This window comes from Talpa occidentalis, unplaced genomic scaffold (assembly GCF_014898055.3).
Source record: "Talpa occidentalis isolate TD23 unplaced genomic scaffold, MPIMG_talOcc4v2.1 talOcc4.11, whole genome shotgun sequence".
NCBI classification, from domain to species: Eukaryota; Metazoa; Chordata; class Mammalia; order Eulipotyphla; family Talpidae; genus Talpa; species Talpa occidentalis.
Genome location: NW_023601104.1, coordinates 38100343 through 38118897, shown reverse-complemented (window position 1 = coordinate 38118897; position 18555 = coordinate 38100343). Strand labels below are relative to the sequence as shown.

Below are 18555 nucleotides of genomic sequence, written 5' to 3'. Positions count from 1 at the left end.
ACAACGATCAGTGTGAACAAAGTTCTCAGTACAAGACCCACATATATTGTACCCTGAATAAATTGGCAGTAATTTTGTTTACTTGTAAATTTTTAAATTCATGGTGTATATTAAAATTATCAAAAACTTTACGATATTTTTATGACATGATTGATTTTATTTCAAGAATATGCATTTAAAATTAAGTCCAGTTTGGTGTATTTTTTTAAAAGATTTATTTTATCTATGCATACAAGAACTGGGGTATAGGCCATAGGTGCAGGGGGTGAGAACATTCACCAGAGACAGAGTGGGGAACAGAAAAGACAGATCGACTGAAATACATTGCTGAGGGGAGCAGTGGATGAGCCAGAGGAGGTCTGCTGTGCCATGTGGGATGTTCCTTGGCCAGCCTGGGATCCAACTCATGCTGCAGTAGCTGTGAATAGCTTCATAGGTTGCATCTTAACCCCTTGCGCCACCAGGGAGGCTCTGGCGTATTTTTTAATGCAATAAAAGAGTATGTATAGAAAATCTCCTCTAAAATAAAAGCTCATATGAAGAGAAAGTTTCTGAAACATCGAGTAAGAGGTTCAAATCAGCCTGGCTGTCATGCAAAACATATAAGTGAAGCTATTTTACAAAATTTGTGTCTAGGTGACATACTTATTAAACACCATAAAGAGAAGACTTGAATATGGCTGACAAAAACAGTCATGATTAACAAAAACAATAAAATTATCATTTTCATCCACTAATTAATGGGATATTTATTCAGTTATAAGTAATTGAAATAGAAAACATACCAGCATTGGGGTGCTGTTAGAGCAAAAACCAAAATCACTGCATTTGGAATAAAGATCTATTTGGGGCTAGAAGAGTAATGAGGAAATTCAGTTGGAAGATAGAAAAGAGCAATTCTTAGGTGATACTGAAATGTTTGGTTATACTGTCTCCTAAATAAATATGGAAAATGTAAATATTTACTTGAAGATATAGTTCCAGAGTTTTCTATGCAGAATGTTGACAGTTGTCAGATGATTATTTGAGTTGTGTGTGATAAAGTATAGGAAGAGAGAGAGAGGCTGTCAGTTTTCAAGATTTAGAGAAAACACAGAGGGTCTAAGACTGTCTCTACAATTAAAAAAAAAATTCTTTATGTAAGAAATCACCTCAAATAGAGAATCAATGACATGGCTACAAGACCTTTTGTTAAGTTGTCAGAAAGACAAGGCAGTTCCTAGCAGAACTCTTTCATAGAAAAGAGAAGTTATTCTAAGAATCTTACAGGCTGTGTCCCAAATTAGCCAGATACACTTAATGAGAAAAACATCTGTCACAGAAAGAATGTGATTTTGGAGTATGGAATAAATCCCCAAATGGTTCCTAAAATCACAAGAAAATATTCTGGCCAAGAGATACCCACTTGAATTAAAAAGAGCAGAAAGTATAAAATGAAGAGTCTTCTTGGTCTTGGAAGGGTGTTACAGAGAAGCAGATAACCAAATAGCCTATAAACATTTGTAGATTTGCTCACCATCATTCCTCATCAATGACGTGTAAATAGAAAACTAGAATGAGATGCCACTACACATCACTGAAACTGCTAAAGTTAGAAGACTGAAAATACAAATTGTCGGTTAGGATATGAAAGAATTATTTATCTCATTTATTGATAGTAGGGGTATAAAATGTTACAGCAACTATGGAGCATTATGGCCATTTCTCAAGTAGTTAACCCTTTCACCCTCTGTTCTACTAATCTGACTCATAGATATATACACAAGAGAAAGGAGAGCAAATGTCCATAGAAAAATGTATCCTTACAGATATGAATGCTTTTGTTAGCTTTACTCATGTTCTTCCCCAAACTCAGAAAAAAATGTTATATATATATATATTTTTTTTTAAAGATTTATTTTTTTATTTATTTATTTATGCACGCACTGGGTACAGTCAGAAGCATGGGAGGGTGAAAGAATTCACCAGAGCCAGAGAGGAGAGCAGAGCAGGCAGACTGACGAAGCACACTGCTGAGGGGAGCAGCAGGAGGCAGGAGAGGTCTGTGCACCATGTGGAACCCTCGCCCGGGAGCCGGGGATTAAAACCGCGCTGCAGAGGCTGCGGGCAGCTTCGCAACCCAGCACTCAGCCACTGTGCCACCGGGGAGGCACAAAATGTTATATATTTTTAAAATGTGATACTTCTCAGCAGTAAATATGGATATATTAAAGGAATAATATTGAATTTAAGAGGTCAAACACAAGGGAATACATTTTTTATGTTTCAATTTACATTCCATTCAAAAACAGACAAAACTTACCCAAGTATTGATAGGGACAATCGATACTTCTAGGGATGTACTTAACTGAAAAGGGTCTTTCAGAAACATCCTGACATAATGGTAGTATTCTGTCTTTGTATGGTATAGGGGTAAATTAAAAAAAACAACAAAACATTTTGGGGAGGTTTTCCCATGCCTTTTCAGTAAAACCATGTCTCTCTGCCATTGTGAATCTGCCATCAAATATATGTCAAGCCTCCTTATTCCTTCTACAACTGCCTCCTTTCCCACATCTTCTAGCACAAAACTCTACATTTCTTATTCACTGTACTACAGAATTTCCAAAATTCCCTTTTCTTTTTACACTTTCCTTCCTCAAATCCATTCTCTACACAGTAATCAGCATGGTCTTCATCTTACAAAAGTCCTTATAATTACACACTTAGAATAATTACTAAATGGCACATCCTGAGCAGCATCTGCCTACCCCTCTGATAGCACCTTATGCATTTCCTACATTTGCCTACCACTTTCTCGTTACCATGGTCTCCTTTCTATTTCGTCATCACCAGCTCTTCCCTCTTTAAGTGGTCTTTGTTCTTCATTATCCTGTTGTCTGAAATACCCTCCCCTTATTTCTTCCAGAGCTGTATTACTCTAGTATTCAGACCTCAGCTTAAACTTGACTTTCTCAGAAAGGAATTTTCTAATACTCTAATGTTATATCCTATTTTACCCCATACATTCTCCAACATGTCATTATTTTGTTCTTTTGATCTCTAACATTCTTTTTATTGCCTTTTACTCCTGCTTTCTTGACAGATTCTAACAAAATGTTAAGTCCATGAGACCAAAAAATAATATATGATACCTCATAATCAGTGCCGAATTGCTGGCCTGCCTATTCAATAAATCTTCCCAATGACAGGCACTCAAATTTCCTGTAAAACAGAGGTTTCTCATTTTTTTAAGGAGAAACATATGTGGAAGTATAGCCACTATTGTAATCTTGTCTTTTGAGTTGTAGTCTCATTTCTGGATGCCTTGTTTAGTTAACTAGCTCTGGTCAATCTGAAAATTCTAAATTTCTCTCTCTCTCTTGCTCTCATACACACACCCACACAACACAAACACACATTTTTTCTTTTTAATGTCTGAGATAAAAAATTTCTCAGTAGAGAGGAGACTGACTATAGACTAGCTGAGATTTCAATATTACTTTTGGTTAATTCTAAAGCATAGTGATAAATTCTAAGAAATGAGATTGATCCCTGGGGGAGTAAGTACATAAATCAAAAAATGAAAACAAACCAAAACAAAAAACTTTGCATTTCCAAAGATCTCTTCTTTCCCCCTTCCCTCTCTCTTATCATGTCCCTATCCAACCTCCTTTTCTTGAATCTGTATAAAGGGCTTTATGGTCCATATATCTCCAGGTACATGAATTCTCTGTCTCTTCATCTTTTCTCCCATTGTTTTTACATGACTATCCATTTTTCTTTCTGTTCTTCCCTCTTTTCACATTGTATTTCTAGTTTTCTGTCTTTCTGGGAATTTATCCAACAGATAAACTTTCGCAAAAAACAAAATGATAAATTTAAAAAATATTTATTTCTAGCACAGATTATATTAGGAAAAAGGTACAAACAATATTTCTCCCTCTCTTGACTACTTCATTTTTCCAGCATCTTTCACTGCCTTTCTGGCTTAACTGAACATAAACTTGAATGAAAGTATACTGAACTATATGTTTCTCTTGGAAAAGTAAAGTTTGTTACTTAATGTTAATGCAACTCAGATTTATTGAGTCTTTTTTAATAAATAAGAAAAAACTAAGTAAAATTAATTTTGTGTGATCAAATGTTTTTCTTCAATGGGATATTCTTTAACTGAAACACCAAAAGATCTTCATTTTTGTATAGCAGCACCAGGAACAATATGTTCAAACAGTGAAGTAAATATAGAATTTTTTTGATATGTCACATTCCTAGAGTGACTAGTCTAGGAAACCATAAATTATTCTTCTTTAAGGAGAATTATCCCTGAAAAATGTTTGAGCATAATAGAGTCTATCACTACCTGTCTCTTCTGCATCAAAAATATCCAAATATTGGCAATATTAGTCTTAAGTGACATAATTGTTTCACTACTTAAATTTTATTAAACATTACTGCTTTCTCATCATTTATATGAATTATATAAGATCTACAATAATGGGAAACTTAATAATTTCTGCCAAATCCAGTTACAATTACTGTTGTTCAATAGTTTTCAAAAATTCTAATGAAATTAGGTACAAGAAAGGTGGTAGAAAAATATTATTCATATTTGGGATCATTTTATGAGTAACTTAAAACACAGAAGAGAATCAACTAGGGAAAAAATTAAAAATGAGATTTCAGCAATGATAACATGTATGTAGCATAATGTATGCAGAAAACCATAGCAACATCAATTACATTAAGATAAAAGATCATATCAATATAACACTAAAGTAGGAAATATTCAAAATTATGTTTAAGAAAAAATGCTACAAAACTGTATTAACATAAACATGACAAAATTGGGTTGTGTGTCATTAAAGAAGGCAAATATTTAAAGAGACAAAATACTTATGGGATGAAAAGATAACAATATTGTGATTCTATTCATTTTTTCTACATTTCTTATAAGTTTGACACTATGATATGAAAACGTTACAAGGCCCCTGGAAACTGGTCCTTGTTAGTTATACCCCTTCCTGTTATTGAGTTAATCTGGTCCTTGTTTGCTTTGAAAACCACCAAACCTTGACCAGTCAATTTCCTGTTTCCTTGCTAGCCCTCCCTGGTGATCAACCCTATAAAACCAGGACCCCCACTCATCTCTGGGCAGAGAGTGTGGCTCAGGACTGTTTCTCCTTCTTTCCTGTTGTGTGATCCACAATAAACATCTGTTGCTTGAAACTCAGATCTAAATTCCTTTCACCATATAAAGCCAGACAAGAATGCTAACAAAAATATCAGTGGAACTTGTAATTTCAGAAAATAAATCCATCCTATTTTACACTACAAAGGTATGAAAACAGCCAAGAAAACTTTGATGAATAAAGCAATAAGAGGGGCCTTGGCTTACTATACATTAAAATTCACTGCAAAACACCATGAGTAAAAATAAAATATATATTAGCTTCTTGAAAATTAACAAGAAAGACAATGACTAGACCAGAAGAAGAACCTAACTGACCTGAAAATATAACGGATTATAAGGAAAGTATGACACATACTTAGTGGAATGAATCATTATTCAATTGGGATGGTGAAAAATTACACCATTTACTGAAACCAAGCAAACCTGTGTGTGGGGGGTGACTTGTTTGGTGGGTTCTCACCCATGCACATGCTACTGCAGGACACCACTCAAAAAACAGACATGTGGGGAAGAACAACAACAGAATTTATTTACAGGGATTGTGGAGAGAGAGGAAAGTTTACAGGTTGGCATTTGGCCAAAAGCAGTCTTTCCTGTCCCAGATAGTGTCCATGGTTCAGAGACCAGGGTCTAAGCAGAAGCCTGCCTGACAAAATGACCCTAGCTCACTCAGCAGAGGAAGCAGCACATGCAAGATGACAGCGGCCCACTCAGCAGCCTCATGGAGGGGCAGGCGGGAGGGGGAAATCTATCAATCAGAAGCTTTGTGCTAGGACCAGGAGTGGGACACATGGAGGGTGAAAGGGCAGCCGGCTGATCAGCAGGGGCTGGAGCACAGGGATTGTAGGTAAAGCTATGTTCAATACACACATACACAAAAGAGCTAGTTTGTCTGCTACTCTGACTTTTAAAAGCTTCATGGCCACCCTGCTCCTCTCTTCGTTCCCAGCTTCCCTCTTTCAGAAAGTTATGTTGTGGCCTCAGGGCAGCTGGTGAGGGAAGGCTGCCAATCCTGTTACAGCAACACAAGTCTTGCCTGGCAGATGCAGGGAGAAGCTGAAGCAGTGGCCTAAGCAAAGGGGCAGCTGGACACAGAGGTCACTAGTGGCTGACCCTAATGAGGGGCCAGAGGTCAGGTCACTATCTTGCTGACAGTGAGTGTGAGAGTGTGTGAGTGTGTGTGTGTGTGTGTGTGTGTGTGTGTGTAGGGAGGGAGGAGCACAGCCTACAGATTAACAGCATGTTCAGCATGGCATAGCTCTTGCTCCAGCAGTGCAGTCCAAGAGGATGGTAGCTACTGCTACAGCTCCAACAGATGGCTCAGAACTCAATCCTCCAATACTACAAATAAATTCCAGACAGGCCATGTCAAAAACAGAAAAAAAACAGCATTACCTGGTTGTTGAAGGGAAGTTTATGTCTAGAAGGTTATCACCATATACTTTCAGCAGGAGTTTTCAAGCACTTTCTTTCCATCTGTGAAAGGAAAAAAAAAAAAAAAAAAGAAGTGTAAAAAAAATGACAGGGTGAGATTTAATTGTTTATCACTAAATTATCCAGAAAGACAAGGGCAAGAACAGAGATAACTTTAATATCTGAGGACAAAGGCAAATTGCTTCTCAAAGTGCTCAGCAACACACAATCATGGTTGCCCCAAATTTTGATCGGAATTCAAAAGGCAAATCTTGAATGTTACTGGTATCTCTTGGGTAGTTGTTACTCAGCAATGAAATTGTAACTTGACTTAAATGTAGAAATATATGAGTGTAGAAGGCATAAAGGACTATTCTGTGATAGAATATAAGTAGAAGCTGAAGAGAGTTCCTCTGCAAAGGACAAAAGCCACAAAGAAGGCTCTTTCTCCTCCAGAATGCTGCCAAAGTGCAAAGCTCAATGTCAAAAACAAGTCAACAAGTTTCTGAATCCATTTACCTGAAACAACAAAGGCAGAAACTCCTAGGAAATACAGTTCCAACCCTATTGTGTACATAACCAATGTGAATTTCAGTAGAGGACTAAACCTGTAACAACAAAACAGGTTGTCAAATAGGTCTACCCAGTGAGGAAGTGCCTAACAGAAGGCTCATGGTGAAGAATCTTAAAATTACTAACACAAAGTATATATAGGACTGATGTTGGAAAAGAGTTGTTCGGTCCTTAGTGGAGAATATGCCAATTAGCTATGAACACTAGTGTACTGTGGAACATTCTAGTGGGAGTGATGCTAATCCAGGCACATGTTCATTTCTAACTTATGTTAAGGATAAGATTTTAAATATGCCTAGGGAAGAGAAATCCTATGGAAGCAATTGAGAAAATGATGAAAACTCTCCCTGAAGAGGACTGGCTATTCACAGGCTTTTATGCTCCTTTATGGCAAAAGAATTTGTAACGAAGACTTTGAACACATAATCCCATCACAGATGAATGAATGAATGAGTAAATGGAGCAATATAAGGTAGATAAGAGTTAATAGTGAAAATTTCAACCTAAACAAAATTTAGAATTAAAATAATTTATATATGTTGTCTAATAATTTTCAAAGCTAATTGTTTTAAGTAAACTACAACAAAACAACAAATGCCATGCATATATTGCATAATTTGCCTCACTTCATAGTCCCATATCCTTCCACACTCCTCTGGGTATTGATTATTGCCTTTAAAATGTCACCAATTTGATAGGCTAAAAAAATGGTGTCTCCTATTCTGCAATTTCAAAAGTCTGTTTTAACAATCCCAATTATTTTCTCACTGCCAGTCTCTGAGGGATATAACAACAATCAAACGAGTTTTCTCCTTTATGCTGCCTATCAAGGGAAACCTTTATATACTGTTGTCTTTTGAAGTTCAGAGCAGAAAGAAAGATGACTGGATGATGAAGGTCAAACATCCAGGATTTCATATTGATGTCACTTCTGAAGTCTTAGTGTAAACTGGTAGGTTACATAATCCTGATGTTATTCTATCTAAATGCCACATCTATCATATTACTTTCATTTATAATATTCAACATGTCCATAAGTGATAAAATATAAATGTCAAATAACCAGCTGTGGAGGGAACCAGGAAGGAGAAAATGGAACAAATTTGATTTTGTTGCTACTGGAAAATATAAAAATCACCTTACCTATGTGTATTGGAAATAAGGAGAAAATCCAGCAAACCAGACCAAACATGTCATTCTTAAAGAAAAGGATCAGGTATGTTTTAAATTGTTTGACTACAATAATCACATAGAATGATTTCATCCTTTGAATTATTGTATAGTATAGTGTAGTGAAACTTGCTTGGTTGCATTTAGGGATGCAGTTATTTTTTGCTTTATTTTTAATTTATTTATTTATGCATAGAAGAACTGGGGTGTAGGCCAAAGGTGCAGGGGGTAATGAGAGGATTCATCAGAGACAGAGTGGGAAGCAGAACAGGCAGATATGCTGACATACACTGCTAAGGGGAGCAATGGGCAAGACAGGAGAGGTCTACTGTGTCATATGGGTGAGCTCCCTGGTCAGGGACCGAATTCAGGCCTTCGCAGTGACAGAGCTGAGACTTAACCCCTAGGCCACTAAGGAGGCCCGGGATGCAGTTATTTTTGAAGAGAGATTATTAATAAAATAAAATGCCTGATCCATATGTTGGAAAACCATACAATTTTACCAGTCACAATATATTGATGTTATGATAATATTTGCTAGAAATTATGGAGAGCAATGGAACATCTAAGGAAATTTAGTTTTCTTAAGACTACAGTCTGAAAGTGAGCGAACATTTGAATGAACTCATTATTGTGTAAAAACATTGGGCGAAATCACCTTGTCCTTGTCCTTTTTTTTTTTTTTTTTTTAAGACTTATTTATTTATTTATTTATTTATTTATTTATTTATTTATTTATTTATTTATACAAGCACTGGGTACAGTCAGAAGCGCGGGACAGTGAGAGAATTCACCAGAGCCAGAGCGGGGAGCAGAACAGGCAGAAGGACCAAAGTACACTGCTGAGGGGAGCAGTGGGCGGCAGGAGAGGTCTGTGCACCATGTGGGACCCTCCTCCGTGGCCGGGGAGCAGCCAGGGATCAAAGCAGCGCTGCAGAGGCTCCGGGCAGCCTCGAAACCGAGCGCTCAACCGCTGCACCACCGGGGAGGCCCATTGTCCAGTGTTCTTGTTTAAATTTGCCATGCTCTTGAGCACCAAATATATTTATTTGCATAATTCAGAGAATTACAAAAAATCTATGGGTTGTAGCTGTGATAAAATTATTGTTGTATGGTAAAAATTTGAAATGAAACAGAGAAAATTCACATCATGAGCAAGACCTATTGAAGATTCCCATTTTTAATTATTACCTTCTGAAAGAAAGTTTTATGCTACTCTGAATGATGTAATCAACATAATAGAGTATATAGGTCAGTTAGGAAGAAGTTGTATGTCTTTATGATAGTAATTTCACATAGAAAAGGCAGGTACTTAAGTGTTCATTATGGTTAATGAGATAGACTGTTTTTAACATTTAAAGTATGTGATGAAAAGGTCAAAATGTACCCTGACAAGTCACATATGTCCTATTTTCTCCTCTACTTATCTGAACTAGGTCTGGATCTAAGATCAAAGATAAGGATGGGAAATGAGCAACAAGCTTGGAACAAACCTTGAAAGTAGAGTTAAAATTAGCCAAAGGGGATTAAATAAATAAATATAGATTGCACACTAACCAATATCTTTTAATTGTAAGTATGTTTTAAGATTTCATTTAATATAACTGAGTCTACCTCAGTGGATAACATAATATCTGTCATATGTCTTTCCTGATAAAGTTAAAGGTTAAATGAAGCTTAAAGGAAAATCACTGTAAATAAACCTAGGTGCAAGGGGTAAAAGTAACTAGCTCAAAGAAAATAGTCTTTCAAAAATAAATCACAGATTTTTGCTTTTAGTTTAGGAAGCACTCTGTAATCTTTATATATCTTTACAAGAGAAGTTCTGCAAAATCATATCAGAACAATCTCACTAGTCATAGTCTTCACAGTGATGATGGTGTGTCATTCTATGTCAAAAACACAAGGTTTAAACAGGAATATCCTATAAATACAGTCATTTGGGCCTTCCTGGTGGTGCAAGGAGTTAAGTACCACACTATGAAGCAATCCTCAGCCTCTGTGGCAGAGTTTGATCCCTGGCCAGCCAGAGAGAAACCCACATGGCGAGGCAGCCCTCTCCTGTCTCGCCTGCTGCTCCCCTCAGCAGTGTTTCAGGCAGTTTGCCTGTTCTGTTCCCCACTCTGTCTCTGGTGAATCCTCTCACGTCCCCCATCCTGCATCTCTGGCCTGTACCCCAGCTCTTGTATGCATAAATAAATCTAAAAAAAAAAAAGAAATGAGCACTCTTTTTAAAATAAATATCGTCATTTGGTCCAATTTTGAAACAACTGTATAAGAATGCACACATGGGATAACATGTCTACTCATTATAAACTTAAGTCAGGCAATAATATGAGAAGAATATCTTTAGTTTTGAGAGACATTCCATTTTTAATACATTCCATTTTTATTTTTTTTTAATTATTTAAATATTTTTGACATAATTCTTACATCTTTTTTCATCTTTGCACAATGTATGCATTTTCATGTTGGTTATATTCCCCATACAATTGCACCTCCCCCCTTATTTACATTCCATTTTTAAATGGAATGGGTCATTCCATTTTTAAAACATTCATCTTTCCTCAGAAATTGAGTTTAAGCTCAGCTAACAACATAACTGCCTCACATTCACATTTGCATCTATAACATGGTCATGGTCAACCATTAGTTCTTTTCAGGAATCATAAGGTAAATTTGGTGATTTCAGAAAGATTTTTCTTTACTTATGGGGAACATCTTCCTGCATATGAATATGCATATGGAGGTAATGACAAAATGTGTCAATAAAAGTACTTTCTGAGACCTGCAAAATATAAAAATCTCCACTTATGCTTTTCAGAATTCTTCTCCATCACTGTGGTAATTCAGTATCATGTGCAGTCTCATCTAGAGCTGAACATGATGGGAAAAAAGTTTTTCAAGGTCTAACTGTCCCTGTCCCTTATGAAGCAAAAACACAACATGATTTAATTTTCCTCTATTCCATCACATTTTTTCTACTTGCTTGTGCTCCTGTGACACATTTTCTACTAAAAACACCAATGAATACCTACAAAGTACTTGCATTGCCAGAGGATTGTTTGAATAAAAGGTTGCATAAATTTGCTTTAGATTCATTTATCTTTGGTTCATGTAATTTCTGTGTTTTTCCCCTTTTAGACAACTTGTGACAGATTCATACAAAGAATGAATGGCTCTCCTGAATAACAGAACAAACATTACAGAGTTCATCTTGCTGGGACTTTCCAGTTCTCCAGAAGTTCAAATATTCTTTTTCGCAATCTTTTTTCCTGTCTATGTAGCCATCGTAGTGGGAAACCTCCTCATTGTGATATCTGTGATATTTGACAGCCACCTTCACTCCCCCATGTATTTCTTACTGGCAAATTTATCGTTTTTTGATTTCTGTCTTGCCTCTGTGGCAACTCCAAAAGTAATTGCAGACTTCTTAAGAAAACACAAGACTGTCTCCGTGTGGGGCTGCATGGGCCAGATGTTCTTCATGCACTTCTTTGGGGGTGGAGAGATGTCTCTTCTCATAGCCATGGCAATCGACAGGTACGTTGCTATATGCAAACCCTTGCACTACAAGACCATCATGCGTCCCAGAATGCTCATCATATTTCTAATTCTCTCATGGACAGTTGGGTTCATACATACCACAAGTCAGATGATTTTCACAGTGGGTTTACCTTTCTGTGGTCCCAATGTCGTGGACAGCATTTTCTGCGACCTTCCCCTGGTCATCAAGCTTGCCTGCACTGAGACCTATAACCTAGAGCTCTTGGTGATTGCAAACAGTGGGCTGCTGTCCCTGATCTGCTTCCTTCTCTTGCTCATGTCCTATGTTGTCATGCTGGTCACCATCTGGAAGCGCTCCTCCAGTGCATCCTCCAAGGCTCTGTCCACGCTCTCTGCCCACATTACTGTGGTCAATCTCTTCTTTGGCCCAGCCACTTTCATCTACGCTTTCCCATTCAGTAGCTATACTGTTGATAAGTTTCTTTCTGTATTTTACTCCATAATCACCCCCCTTCTTAATCCAATTATTTATACTCTGAGGAACCAGGAAATGAAGGCAGCCATTAAGAGACTGTGCAGCCAGAAAATTGGTTCCTGGCTGAAACCCTAAGTGTTGACCCCTTAAGTGTTGACTCCACAGTTGACTGATTGCATCCTCTGCTATTTGGGGGCGGGGGGTTGAGCTTTAAATATTTATTCAAACCATTAAAATTAAAATGTTAAATAATGCCATATTTCTTCCCTCAAATCTCACAGAAATATTAGGATAGCGTTTATTTAAAGTCCTAATGGAAAATATTCATATTATAGATTTTATATATAAATAAACATGTATCATCATGTACATCTTGTGTTAGACTTGGAGGAAACAAACATGATGAATATCTGAAATACATAAGCAGATTATCTTCTGACAAAAATTTTAAGTCTTATTGAATTAATATGTAAAATAGCAAACCTAAAAGTACACATTTTTGGTGTTTAGTATAAGTTTATATTTCTAAAATTATATGTAGTAATTTAATAGAATTTAAAACATCCATTAGTATATGAAAGTCATATTGAGACTTCACTGAGGAGTTGTGATTTGAATGATGATTTGAATAATAATTTTCACTGTGTGGCCTCAGTAGATTAATCATCTTTAATAAAATATAAAAATAAGTCTTAAAAATAAAACTTCAAATATTTGATACCCAAATATATTTCAAAGCATTAATATTACCTGAAATATTAATTATTAGAACTATGAGCTGCTTGTTGTATTTTACCCCATCAGATAACATGGATACTAGATGTTCTTTTAACTGAATTCAGTCATTCATTAAACATTTTTAAAATTTCAATAGGACCAAAATCTGTCAGCAGTACAGATACCATCTAATTTGCAAGCTGGTCTCTGCCTTAGAGAGAATAATAAGGTTAGGTGTGGTGGTCTCAGAGGACCACTGTAGGAGGAGATATTTATACCAACATATAAAGAAAGCTAAAGAGGGCCTTCCTGGTGGTGCAAGGGGTTAAAGCACAGCACTACAAAGCTTTATGCAGCCTCTGCAGCACAAGTTTGATACCCAGCCGGCCAGGGAGATACCCACATGGCGCAGCAGACCTCTCCTGTCTCGCCGGCTGCTCCCCTCAGCAGTGTTTTCAGTCAGTCTGCCTGTTCTGCTCCTCACTGTCTCTGCTGAATCCTCTCACCCTCCTGCACCACTGGCCAGTACCCCAGTTCTTATATGCACAAATAAATAAATCTTTTAAAAAAAGAAAGCTAAAGAAGTAAATGTTTGAGAGATAAAAAGAGCATTCCAAGCAGAAGGGCCAGTTTATATAATTATAGCACAGAGAGAAAGAGTGGTTACAACTGAAGGCGGATCTTTGTGAAGGAAATTGATCAGAAAAAGGAAGAATGATCTTTAGAAATTTTATTGAAAGAGAGCAGAGCAGACTAGTCAAACCTAGTGGATTTTTTTTTTTATTATTGGCAATATAAAGTGATTACAAGGATTTAGAAAAATTTATTTTTATTTATTTATGTATTACAAGAACTGGGGTGTAGGCCAGAGGTGCAGGGGGTGAGAGTATTCACCAGAGACAGAGTAGGGAGCAGAACAGGTGGATCTACTGAAATACACTGCTACCTGGGTCAGATCCCTGGCCAGAGATCGAACTCATGCTACAGTGGCTGGTTGAGTGTCTAATAGAGTTTAACCCCTGTGACACCAGGGAGGCCCAATTAGAAGGTTTTGAGAAACGGGGGATAGAATGCCATAAACATTTCAACTTTGTGTACTCTGTCCTCTTAAGTAGAGCAGAAGGAACAGTTAGTAAGTTGTTCAGTTAATCAGCCCCATACTAATACTATTAATAAATACTGATTAATAACTAATCCTGATTCAGTAATTAAAACTTTACAGTGAGGTCTTACAAGCTCCAGTACAAAATTTCAGATTACCTCAAATAGTAGCCACATTGAAAATCAAACTTACACATACTTCTTCCCAATCTTCTCCCCTTTTGAGAATATTTAGCAGTACTTTAACATCTCATCCATCCGTTCCTAAAATTTCAGCTTTATTAAAGAAAACTCTACATATTCCAAACACTGACTAGGTTGAGAAATTATTCTGGCCTTACAATTTTGTACATTATTATTATTATTATTATTATTATTATTATTTTCTTTAAATTCTGCACTTAAGGATATTTTCCTTTCTTCCAAATGCTTTCTCTTACAATCATGTAACACAAGTACTGGCATATACTTCTTGGCAGAAAATATTTTTAACTTTATATTTTGCATGGCAATTCTCATGGATTACTAGTGGCTGCATGAGATAATTTTTTTTTTATCTGATTCTCAGAGAGGGTAAATAATCTGCTATCAATGTCTGCTATAGGCTTACAAGATGATTATTGCACCTTATTTATCATATATTTACCACCCTCACATCTATGTAATCTTTCCCAGAAGGTTCAACTACTGAAAAAACATGGAAGGTTATATACATGAATAAATATAATTTGTTAGCTCAAATACATTGCTTTACTGTTTGTAAAAGTTTGTACTGGCATTGCATGCATTAACTTCCATTTATATTGCTGAATAACATCATGAAGTTCTACAAAATATCAAAGGACTTTGCAAAATTCTAAATCTTCTCAATGGTTGACTGCTAAGCTCCACTAATTAATCATTTACTAACTTTTATCAATAGCTTTAAGATGGTAAAGTTTCCACTCTCCTAGTTCTCTCTTTTTCTTTGCCTATCTCCTTTTCTCTCTTTACCTGTGTCAAAGAATCCTTTACATGGGAAAGGAGAATTTTTCTCTATGTTAACCAATCTGGGCAATGAATTTTCTTATAAAAATAAAAATTAAATTTTAGTTATGTTGACATTTACAACTTATATGTATAATAACATTTTGAAATAACTATAGCAATAAGGTAAATTTTGTTAAGGAAAAAGATCATATTACGTATAGCAACAAAAGGATGAAATATGCAAAACTGCATTAGTAACAAAAATAAACAAAAATTAATAACAAAATATATTTGTAGTATTTATAAAATGAAGATGATAAATTTTGTTATGATTCATAAAATAGAGAAATTTAAGACACATAAATTTTTTCTGGAGGGAAAAACTGAATTATGTACATTTTTCATCGGTGAGTTTTACATGCTATTAATGAAAATATGACTGGGACTTGTTTCAACTTCAGAAAAGAATTATATTTCACTGCAAGCATATTGATATACATACAGAAATTCTGAATGATCAAAACAATGACTTTGTAAAATATAATACAATGTATAGTAAAGTGCACTGCAAAACACAAAATTAAGACAATACAAGGGAATACACCCAAGTAGATCAGTGGAACGGAAGTGATCTGCATAAAAATATTCAACTAGTGTTTCACAAGGGAGCACAAGTAACACAGTGGATAAAAGCAATAAATGGTGCTGAAACTACTATTCATATATAAAAAATAAGGATCTAGATATCAAACTTGCACTCTTACAAAAAGTAACTCCAAATAATTAGGGAACTAAATGTAAAATAAAAAATTAGAAGATTCACAGAAGATAACAGAAGAAAATCTAGCTGACCTTAGGTTTGATGATGCCTTTACAGAAGATACAACACCATATACGAAAGAAGTATACACCACCAATGTATGAAAGAAGTATAAGATGCATTCATTAAAATTAAAAATTCCACTGTTTGTAAGACCATATCAAGAGAATGAAGAGACAAGATCCATAGGCAGAACATATTTGCAAAAAAAAAAAAAATGATAACAGTTTTCTATCCTTAATATACAGAGAACACCCAAAAATCAACAATAAGAAATAATCTTACTAAAATGTGTAAACACACCGAAAATGTTTTACATCATATATCAGGATAATTCAAATTAAATAACAAAATTACGTATAGCTATTAGGATGGCCAAAATTCAGAATATTGACAAAACCGAATACTGACAAGGATATGTAGCAACAAGAACATTCATTCATTGATGGTGGAAATTCATATGGCACAGGTAGTCAAAAGACAATTTTGTAGTTTCTTTTGAAATGAAGCCTACACTTAGCAAATAATACAGCTATTATGATCCTTAGTATTTTCCCAAATGCCTTCAAAACATAAATCCACAAAAAATGACAAATTTTTATAACAGCTTACTTAATAATTACTAACACTTGGAAGCAACCAAAATGTCCTTTAGTAGGTTTATAGATAAACTGTGGTACATCAGACAATGAAATTTTATTCAGTGCTAAATAGAAATTATTATCAAGCCATGAGCAACATAAAGGAAATGTTACTGTGTATTACTGAGTTAAAAGGCTACATAGGTAAGTTTCCAAGTATATGAAATTCTGAAAAAGGAAAAACTATGAACATGGTGAAAACAAGAGTAATTTCCAGGGGATGGCAGGGAATGATGGATGAATAGGTGAGAATATGCAGCATGATACTACAATGGTGGATTTATATCATTATAAACTTATTAAAACCCATAGAATGTACAACAGTAAGACTGAAATATATTGTCAACTGTGCACCTTGGTTAGAGTTCATCAATTCTAGAAAATATACCACTTTAGTGTGTGAGGTTGAAAGTGGGAGAGAATATGCCTGTGTGTGGCAAGGATTATAGGAGAATACCATTGCTCTATATTACTGTGAACCCAAAAGTGCTCTAAAAGCTGTAGAATTAAAATAAAACACATGGAATAAAAATAGAAAAACCTAAAGCAGATTCTTTTCTATCTGTAAGTTTAAGTGATGAAGGTAACAGCACAAAGTTCAATGAATTATTACTTAATTACAGTGATGCAAAGTATTGTCTCATTTATCAAAAAAATCCCAGCAAATTAGAGTTTGCTGTGGAAAAAAAATCATGCTTAGTAATACCTAGAATTAAAATAATCTTGAATATTTATATTTTGCCTGAAGATAACAAACACGCTTATTGTAGAAGATACGACAAAGACTAAACATCATACAAAAATCTCATAATTTACCTCTTGTGACACTATCCACATTCTCTTGAGTATTGATTGTTGCCTTAAAGTATTGGCACCTTGATAGGCAAAAACGGTGTATTTTTTCTGTATTTTTAAAAGTCTATTTTAACAAACCTAATTACTTTCTCAGTGCCAGTCTCTGAGGGATCTAATAACAATCAAGTAAGTTTTCCTCTTTATGCATCCTATCAAGGGATATCTTTATATACTGTTGTCTTTTGAAGTTCAGAGAAAATAAAATCACTGGATGATGAAGTTAAGCGTCCAGGATTTCATATTGATGTTACTTCTCAAGTCCAAGTGCAAAGTGGTAGGTTACATAATTCTAATGTTACTGTAATTATATCAGTCATTCCATTTTCTTTTATAATATTAAATGTACCCATAGTGGGGAAACTCAAAAAAAAAAATAAATAACTGAGGGAGAACTGAAAAGGAGGACAATAAACTGGAACAAATTTGATTTTGTCACAACTGGAAAATATCCAAGAAACGTTATTAACATGTGTTAGAAATGAATAATCCAGCACTTGATGTGAAAGAAGTGTTTCTTAGAGAAAAGGGATCAGGTATGTTTAAATTTTTGGCCCTACTGATCAGATTGAACAATTTCATTCTTTGAATTATTGCATAATATAGATAAAGCTGCTATGTGACCCTGGTATGCAATTATTTTCAAGGATATCATTAATAGAACTGCAAGAATAAAATGCCTAATACATTTCTCAAAAAATTCACAGAAATCACCACTCACAAAATTTTGATGGCATCATTACATTTGTTAAGAATTATGAAGAGGGGGTCTTCCTGGTGGTGCAGGGGTTAAAGACAGTGCTATCAAGCTATTGTCAGCACTGCAGCATCAAGTTTGATCCCCTTGGCCAGGGAGATACCCACATGGTGCAGCAGACATGTCCTGCCTCACCCACTGGTCCCCTCAGCAGTGTATTTCATTGGATCTGCCTGTTCTGCTCCCCACTCTGTCTCTGGTGAATCCTCTCACTCCCTGCAACTCTGGCTTACACCCCAGTTCTTGTATGCATAAATAAATAAATCTTTAAAAAATAATTATGAAGAGGAATATACAAAGAGAATTAGTTCTTCTATGATTAGGGAACAAAAATTCCCAAATATTTAAATGGACTGATTAAGTTGTAAAAACACTGAGACGTATTCT

The 18555-nt window shown here is 35.5% G+C and overlaps 1 protein-coding gene across 1 annotated transcript; it reads left to right on the top strand.

The window, feature by feature from the left end:
• Positions 1 to 11504: 11504 nt before the first annotated feature.
• Positions 11505 to 12446, top strand: LOC119237979 (olfactory receptor 4K13-like). Its single transcript, XM_037501786.1, has one exon. It carries the CDS (start codon positions 11505 to 11507, stop codon positions 12444 to 12446), a length of 942 nt encoding a protein of 313 aa, XP_037357683.1.
• The last annotated feature ends 6109 nt before the right edge of the window (positions 12447 to 18555 follow it).

Coding starts and splice junctions, on each gene's coding strand:
- LOC119237979 (XM_037501786.1), top strand. CDS start 11,505: ATGGCTCTCCTGAATAACAGAACAAACATTACAGAGTTCATCTTGCTG.